Source organism: Lolium perenne, chromosome 7 (genome assembly GCF_019359855.2).
Source record: "Lolium perenne isolate Kyuss_39 chromosome 7, Kyuss_2.0, whole genome shotgun sequence".
Taxonomy (NCBI): domain Eukaryota; kingdom Viridiplantae; phylum Streptophyta; class Magnoliopsida; order Poales; family Poaceae; genus Lolium; species Lolium perenne.
This window is the reverse complement of record NC_067250.2, coordinates 94,322,205-94,330,621: the sequence shown is the minus strand read 5'-3', so window position 1 is coordinate 94,330,621 and position 8,417 is coordinate 94,322,205. Positions and strand designations below refer to the sequence as shown.

General features: G+C 42.9%; 2 protein-coding genes across 2 annotated transcripts; one reads left to right on the top strand and one right to left on the bottom strand.

Moving 5' to 3' along the window:
- Positions 1 to 389: 389 nt before the first annotated feature.
- LOC127316617 (uncharacterized) lies at positions 390 to 2,093 on the top strand. Its single transcript, XM_051347060.2, has 5 exons — positions 390 to 689; positions 809 to 979; positions 1,288 to 1,368; positions 1,590 to 1,724; positions 1,835 to 2,093. The coding sequence occupies exons 1-5, from the start codon at positions 465 to 467 to the stop codon at positions 1,874 to 1,876; spliced, it is 654 nt and encodes a 217-aa protein (XP_051203020.1). The 5' UTR covers positions 390 to 464; the 3' UTR covers positions 1,877 to 2,093.
- A 336-nt stretch (positions 2,094 to 2,429) lies between these two features.
- LOC127316616 (sulfite oxidase) lies at positions 2,430 to 7,188 on the bottom strand. Its single transcript, XM_051347059.2, has 12 exons — positions 7,031 to 7,188; positions 6,094 to 6,209; positions 5,918 to 5,980; positions 5,794 to 5,830; positions 5,597 to 5,678; positions 4,911 to 5,029; positions 4,739 to 4,834; positions 4,081 to 4,191; positions 3,903 to 4,004; positions 3,107 to 3,154; positions 2,770 to 2,985; positions 2,430 to 2,681 (listed from the first exon to the last, which is right to left on the bottom strand). Exons 1-12 carry the CDS (start codon positions 7,103 to 7,105, stop codon positions 2,553 to 2,555), a joined length of 1,194 nt encoding a protein of 397 aa, XP_051203019.1. The 5' UTR covers positions 7,106 to 7,188; the 3' UTR covers positions 2,430 to 2,552.
- Positions 7,189 to 8,417: the final 1,229 nt, after the last annotated feature.

The following is an 8,417-nucleotide window of genomic DNA, read 5'->3' as shown; positions in this document are numbered from 1 at the left end:
ATCTATTTTTTAAAACAAATAAGCAATTTTAAAATCTAAATGAATTTCGAATCTGAACAATTTTAAAATTTGAACCAATTTCGAGTAGAAAAATTTTCAAATCAGAAAAAATCTAAACAATGTTCGAAACCAAAAAAAACAAAGGAAAACCGAAAAACTGAGAAAACCATGGAAAACCACCCAGGAACCACGAAAAATAGGGTCTAGTAAAAAAAGATAATTTAATAACCGTTCGTTAATGGGCCGGCCCATCAGGCGCGACGCTCCGGGCGTCCTATCCCAAGCTACTAGCTGTACGGCCCTGTTTGTCGAAATGCGCTGGCAGATGGTTTTCCTGCCTGAAATGATCGTCCTCCCTTCCTTCCTGGCCAAGGCCCACACTTTCAGCCCACTAGCAATCGCGTCGCGCTAGTCGTGCCTTCTGTTTCTCTCAGCCCACACGCGGCGGCGGAACCCGGCCGGCGATGGAGGCGCGGCAACGAGGCGCGCCAGCGGCGGCGTCGGCGTCGGCGTCGAGGGCGCTCTGGGGGCACGAGAACCTCCCGCTGCTGGCGCGCGCGCGGTCCAAGGACTCGGTGGAGTACATCCTGCAGGCGCTCTGGCGCACCCGCCGCACCGGCCTCGACGCCGCCGACCGCGCCGTCGTCCGCGACATCCTCCAGATCTCCACCGACTCCGAGATCGACCCCGTACGTATCTCCCCGCACCCCCTTTCCGCGCCGTTGCTCGCGCCAAGCTGCGGCCGCCCGGATTCATTCCCCAGCTACATGCTGATGCTACTCTCGCTCGCTCGCTCGCTCGCTCGCAGCTGTTGGTGTGCCTCAGGATACTCATCCGCAGGTGCGTCCATGAAAACGTAGCAAAGGACGACGTCGCGAAGCTCTTCCCCGAGGAGGTGCTGCCCGAGCTCAAAAGGTTGCTCATTCTGCTTCTGCACAAGTTTCAGCCCCAGTGGCGACAGGACGCCTCCAAGGATCAGGTAACGGAGCAGCAACCAGCGTCTCCCTTCATTTTCTGTCCGGAAACTATGCAAGTTTCTGTAGTCATTTGATTTCACAAGTGTCAGAGCATCGAGCTGTTCGTAGTCCGATCAAGGATTACCAAGGTTTCTGTAGTCGTTTAGTTTCACAAGTGTCAGAACCTCGAGCTGTTCAGTACTCCAGTATATGATTAGCATGTTCTTGGTTCTACTTTATTTTTTCATACTGTTTGCGTAGTCATGCCAAGAATAAATCTGCTTGTATGAAAGATTTGCGTCTCAGTTTACTGCAATGCGCTGTTTTGTAGGCATCCGCTGAAAATTCGGGAACAACAAAATGCAATTTGAGTACAAATCAAGACGTATCAGAGCAACCAGCTATTGCAGAGGTAGTATGTAAAAACAATTGCTGTCTTTTTGCACAAATTCCTTGCATTTTTTGTGGAAGTTAGTTGATAATTGAGATGCTTATTGTCCTATTGTATGCGAGAGCGGCGTTCATTGATTGGTTTGGGAAGCTTTATATTTTGAAAACCTTTTCAGTAGCTTGGAGCGCGATGAAATATCTTTGATGAAAGATTAACCGTGTGGATCATCATCTTCCCCGCAGCTTCACGGCGTTACATCCTCAGCAAATGCTTCATCTGAATCAGGAGTGAAAGAAGGGAAGCTCCTGTTAGCTAAGGATTCTTTAGACAAAATGCTCAAGGACATATACCCAACCATGGACCAAGTGTCAAATGTTGTAAGTGGTGACTCTTTATATAGATGCATAGAGTTGGCTTGTTTCTTTTCCCTTTTGTAATCGGACATTTTTGAAGTAACTAATTTCAAATGTCTCATTATTTTTTGCAGGGTAATATCAACGGGCATGGAGAAGCAGCTAGAAGCACTTAGGAAATGATGGATTTTATTTTAGCTCTGAGAAGATTTCAGCTGTAAAGCACTTGGGTAATGATGGATTCTTATTTAGCTCTGAGGAGATTTCAGCTGTAAAGCACTTAGGAAATGTATCTGTTTGAAGTACGATGGTGGGTGTGTTAAGTTTATGTTCAGGCACAGATGTAAAGCTGGAGCATGTCTTTACAGAGAGAGATTTAGCTTAGGTCCCAAAGGTACTATGATGCCACTTCCAACTTCATCTTTGCACCGATGAGGGAGATGCCTGCCTTCACATTTTTGCCTCAGGGGTGATAACAACAAGCGTACTGAGCTTTCTGTTAAATCGCATTATCAACAACTATTGAATGACTTGGTTTACTAAGTTTAACAGCTCTCCGTCGAACAAAAAATAACAAACACATGCTTAAAGCCTTTTTTAAAAACTTTCATTTTAAAAGTAAGTCGTAACAATCTCTTCACATCAGATCACCCAACACAAGCAAAAGTATTTGTAACACTGATATGGTAACAGAAAAAAAAAATAGACCAGCAACAAGACTCCAACATAGTTCCGTGGCACGGTCTAAACGAAAATCACATAAATTAAGCTCCAGTGGCTTATTATTTCAAGACTATCATGAGATGTATGGACCAGCGTGCTGCTTGTTCTAGGCAGAACAATATACTTCTTTCACATTTTGGATTGTGCTACACACACTGAATTCTGTATTTTGATCCGGTGCCAAGATGTATTGAGGATTCCTCTCAGATTCCATATGTCCTCCACCTTTTCAGGTTGAATATTCGCGGCTGAGTCTACCTGTGGTCCACAAGATGCATTTTCAGACTTACCTATCCGAGCAACAGAAAAATAAACAGTACTAGATTCAACTGTGAATTTCACTTACCGCCTTAGCTACTATCTCCGCATTTGCTGGTACGTCCAACGTAGCTTCGAAGAGAACCCATGCCCACTTATCACTTTGAGCTCCATCAGAGATGTATGGGACACTGCTTTTCTGATATCTATGAGCCTCAACCCATGTTTTACCCCCATCAACAGATATATCTACTCTCTCAATGCCACGGCCGCCACCTGAGACTGCATATCCAGCAATTCTAGCCTGCATCGAACAAGCACACCAGTGTGCACATCTCATCAAAATTTACTGATGCTACCAACGCAAAGTGCAGTCTCAGCTTACATATCCCTTTCTACGATGGAATTGATACTAAGTTACTAACCTTTCCTTCCTTGATAACATCCACATCCTCCAGGGTACAGATAGCAGACTGTATGGTAAAATCAGAAAACAAGTTAAGATAAGATACACAAAACCTAATTCAGGTTCATTAACATTGAAGCTAAACGAAGTTCAGGAGAATTAAGTGCTTCAATGCTTTATAGGTGCATCTGCAATAACTAAATATATTGAACTAATTTATTATAAATCAACTTTTGGAGGAATGCTGGCTCCACTAATGATAAAAAAAGCCACATCTAAGATAGGATGCAGCACTCTGTTGCCTAATTTGTGGATATACTAAGATGGCATTCTCATCAGATGGTTTGATTTCAAATGTTCTAATTGCCAATCACAGAAGCAAAACAATTAATTTACAATAACTTGGTTTAGTGCTTGTTAGAAGAGTTCAGTAGAAATGTGCATCAATCTTTGTGTTTCCAAATTCAATAATATACCAGTATAAACTATAAATCCACTGCCAGCAACAAATTCTGTAGTAAATCAAAAGTGCTAGCTAGTATATGGTGGTGCAAGGTTTCAAGTGTTCTTTTAACATAAACTGTGAAGATAAAATGCAGAAAACATCATGTTGCAGGTGAAAATGTTTTAAAGTGCTAAAGTGAACTGAGCAATGACATGATATAATTTCATGTTTCTGTAAAGTTGAGGACTAACCCCAAAGAATACAAGGAAAGGAAAATGAACCCACCAAGAATAAGGATGGCATGTGTCATCCTATGTTACCAATCTAACCCAAGTGTGATTGAACATGGAAGAATTACTACAGTGTATACCTGTACAGGAAAATCCATTTGTGGTCTTCTAGTCGACCAATCAATATTGTCCCAATCTACGGTAGGTGGAAACATCTTGTAATCTTTTTGCATAAAAAAACCCTGGTTGAGAGCAGAGATCAGTATTTATTCCCAGAGAACATGATGAAGAGGTGCTGCATTTAAATTTTCAGTAAACCTGGCATTCTTCCTTGATTATGCTGATGCTGTCCAGCCATTTTACAGAGCGTGCGCCTATGACACCAGGTACAACAACACGGAGTGGGTATCCATGGTCACGGTTGATGATCTATACATGGTAAACCACGATGGGCTAAGTACAATATGTACCAACATTGGAACCATGATAGCAGGAAATTTAGCAAAAGAAAAAGGTTGCATCTAAAACTGACGAAGGAATAACTAGATGTAAATAGTTCATTTTCACAATCTGGTTGTCCTAAACAGCTACAGTACCACACTGAAGTCAATGCAAAATAAGCTTATGATGGATATTTATGTTGAGTAAGAGATGCTTCAGGTGCTGTTTGTACACTCACCATTCTGCATTAGGTAGCAAACACCTATATAAGCGTAATACATTATTATGTTGCGAAAAATGGCATACATTGTTATGATGTCACACTATGTAATACTATCACTCTGTTTCATCAAAATCAGCTTCAAAGAAACATATACATTAGGTAGTAATGAAGTACTAACAGAAAATACAGTAGCATAAAAAAAAGAGAAAAAAACAAGCGAAAACTAGGATTTTAAAAATAGTCTGAACCCCACAAGGAACGTTATATCAATTCATTTTCAGCTGTTAAAGGGAAATAACAATGCTCAATCACCTCTCCGTTCATTTCATATGCAAGCAAGACATCAGCATCAGGATCTGTAGCCTGCTTTAATGGAATTGATGCCTTATAGGGGCCACCTTTCTCCTCCTGAGATACAAACACCTCGACATTAGTGAGGTAGGCTAAAGGATTGCTGCCAGTCGATGAAAACAGAGATACTCACTTTACACTTGTCAACACTGACAAACTCAACGTGTTTGCCTCCTAAAGTTGTGACTGAACTGAGTTTAGGTATCCCAACTAGTTCAAGGACGTCAGATAGTTTTGCTCCTCCCCAAGTTGCTGGAATAATACAAAGGATAAAAATATTGTAAATAAAAAAGTTAAAAGAGAAGAAAACGTATCCTCTTTATACAATAAAATTTGATGGAGGCACATCAGCCCCATTTAGTATTTCATCATATAATAATCGAGTAGGATATTGCTCTTAATTCAGTAGATGAAACAAAGGTAACAGAAATCTTCTATAGATTTATGCTTTCAGACTTTTTCTTGAACGAATAATCTTTCAGACTTTTTCTCGAACAAATAAGCTTTCAGAATTTTTCTCGAACAAATAAGCTTTCCGACTTAAAGCCGAAAATCCAATTACAGGGGTAGTAAAAAGGCAAGCTATAAGCATATACTCGTAAACTTCCTCCACTTATATGATTGCTATCCTTAGAGTTCTACTGGTGTGCTAAATATATTAATACGGTATTATCATCAGCATGCCTATATCTCAAAGTGCATATTCTTCTGGGTATCCTTATTTACTGGCATGGGTACATCAGACTGCATTTGTACAATCTTGAGATAGAATAAGTCCTTACATTCTGAACATGAAAATTATCATAATACGCCTCTTACCATTTCCAAGAGCAGATACGTCCCATCCAACACCTCTCACTTTCCGTACCTTACTCATTGCAGTTCTCTTATTGCCTGCACACTATTATATAATAATTGTATTCTCAAGTGTGACTATTGGCTAGCGCACTCATACATGAGCCGCCATAGAAATTAGAAACATTAAAGGAAAAACATAGAAGGCACTCGTCGCGAACCTGTAACGTTGCAGTGACATTGTACTTTGGAAGCAACCTGAATGTGAAGTTTATGTTGATTATTTATCTATTAAAACAAAAAAATATTTGAGGGTGCGTGATAAGAGGCTAAGATGTACATTACCTAATGTCAGACATGGATAGCTGAATATGCTTGTTCACAAGGCCATTGATGGAAACACTATATCTGTCGAAAAGGTTATATAGAAATATAAGAGTTAGTCATTCATTCAAGGATTTGCAGTAAATCATAATGATACATGGATATCTATATTTCCTTCTCAAAAATAAAATAAAAACCTTGAGATATCATCGACTTTTGGAATTGGTCCATGATTCCTCTTGTAGAAGAAATCCACTGGTGTGATATAAGATGAAACCAACGCAGATCGATGAGGCTCAGCGTTAAATGGCTCCTGCATAACAAACAATCCCATTGGGTCGCTGCCATAATATTCATAGTATAAAGTTGCTGGAAGAAACATAGTACTACTGAGAAAGTAAAAGAAACTCCTCCATTTCTTATTCTTTCCTAAGAATCAGATGGTACTCCTGTGAAATGACTAAGATAGAGAGTGCGGCGGTGGGTTCCCCTACAAGTTGACAATTGAACGACCTTGTTCTCCCAAAAAATTCTGAAACACATTGATAATCAGTAATGTTTCATTTATCATGTTTCTTTCTGGACAACGTTAAGGTGTAGTCCCTGCTGCACATAAAACTAATTTATCATAGAGCATCGTAATTGGCTGACCATAGTCATGTTCCAAGTCAGCATCCAAATCCGTGGAATAAACTTCCTATATAAATCAGATCGCTCCATTCATGTACTTTCGAGAAATTCAGGATCAGCTCCTGTTACATGCTACTACTGTACAACAGCAGCAGGCTTGGCAGCAATCCTGGTACTAGAATCGATTGTACAGGGAAAAAAAATAGTGCATCGCCCTAATCCTGAACCTGTCTGCCTTTTGTCAGAGAACCGGAATTGGAACCCGATCGCACGCCGTCCTAGACTAAGAGCATGTACTGCTCCCCACACCTCACTGAACAAAAAAAAAATCCGGGCCTAAGCAATCGCTCACGGCGCGCGCGTATCGGCAGGCGGCGGCATAAACGGCGGCACCCCCCGATCCCCCGACGCGGCGACACACGAAGCCCCCACACGAGTCCGCAGCCGAAGCCGCGGCACCACGCGACCAAACAGCTAGGGCAGAGTGCGATGGAGGGGGCGAACCTTGGAGTTGATCCTGAGGTCGGGGTGGCGCGGCGGCTCCTCCGCGTAGTCCGTCGGCGCCGTGAGCCCCGGCATCTCCTTCCTCTGGACACGGACACTGGCTGCTGCTGCTGTTTGTTTTCTCTGGCACGCACCGGGTGTTTTGTTGTGTACAAAAATTCGGGAGACGACGACACCGAGGGAGGAGATGAGGAGGAGGAGGCCTCCCTTGGTGGGTGTGCGATGAGTGGCCACTTGCGAGGCCGCCACTCCGAGCCTAGCGTTGCCGGTGACATGACAAGTGGGCCCTCTCGTCTCTGAAAAGTGAATACAGGGGGTAGCCCCTGGTTTCATTTCCGTTGAAACAAGACCAGAGTTTTAGTTCCCTGAATTACATTGTTCTCTTCCGTGATTACATCGTCCATGACTTGGCTTCATTTCCTCTCCTTCTTTTAGTGAACCAGGATCGTTTTGTTGATCACTTTACATATTCCTTGTGTTGCAACATATAAGAACTCAATGACATCAGTTTTACTAGAGTAGTGTTGGCCATGGGTCTTTCCTCACGAAACATATATGCAAGGTATTTTAAAACGGTGGGAGAGGGTTCTTTTTTTTTATTTGCCAGATTTTCGAAACTCATAACTAGAAACTATGAGGTTTGAAGTGGATGCATGGGAAAGATCTATAAAATGTACTATGATTGAATCTACGATATAATCCATGTAGCAAAAGGTATCTAAAGGGGATTTTTTTTTGTCTTTTAAAACATATTTGTCGTTTGAATCAAGGAGGCAGTTTGTGGGGAAAGAAAATATCTCATTCCAAAAGAAAATGATGGGAATACAAGCAGACATCAGAATAGGCAGATAACCCGAAATTAATGTCTATCATCTAATGTATGGTCGCCTTGATAAGGTTAGATCATCTCCAACCGTCTCCCCGACGAGGCCTCCGGCAACCCTTTTTTCATCCGGACGGCGAAAAATGGCCCAACCGCGCGCTCAGTTCCTCATTTTCACCCGGATTTGAGCTTTCATCCATCTGGTGAGCCCATGTCATCCCCGCCCCCCCCGGGGGCGCTCGGGGAGTCCGGAGGAAACGAAAGCGCGGGAAACGTCGAGAAAACTTCTCGCGCGGCTGGTGGCCCTGACTTGTCGGCGAGAAAGGCCGATCGTCGTCCTCATCGCATCGTCTTCCGCGCGCTTGTTGACGTCAGAAACCCACCGACGGGCAGCGACGGGTCAACACCGTAGAGCCGGGAAGAGCCTAGAGCTGCGGCTGGCTGAGACCCCTCCGAGCGACGGCCCGCAAAGCACTTCTGGTCACACGTCCGATGCTGGGTGCAAGGGCGTGCCACCTGACCTATACCTGGCCAGGAAGGTGATGGAGATGCCTCGCTTAGTTT

Excerpts from the sequence above, each read along its gene's own strand:
- LOC127316617 (XM_051347060.2), top strand. The coding sequence starts at position 465 with ATGGAGGCGCGGCAACGAGGCGCGCCAGCGGCGGCGTCGGCGTCGGCG. Across the intron at positions 980-1,287 it reads AGGACGCCTCCAAGGATCAG|GCATCCGCTGAAAATTCGGG; the intron begins GTAACGGAGCAG and ends GCTGTTTTGTAG. Across the intron at positions 1,725-1,834 it reads TGGACCAAGTGTCAAATGTT|GGTAATATCAACGGGCATGG; the intron begins GTAAGTGGTGAC and ends TATTTTTTGCAG.
- LOC127316616 (XM_051347059.2), bottom strand. The coding sequence starts at position 7,105 with ATGCCGGGGCTCACGGCGCCGACGGACTACGCGGAGGAGCCGCCGCGC. Across the intron at positions 5,981-6,093 it reads AAAGTCGATGATATCTCAAG|ATATAGTGTTTCCATCAATG; the intron begins GTTTTTATTTTA and ends CCTTTTCGACAG. Across the intron at positions 2,986-3,106 it reads ATGTTATCAAGGAAGGAAAG|GCTAGAATTGCTGGATATGC; the intron begins GTTAGTAACTTA and ends TGTTCGATGCAG.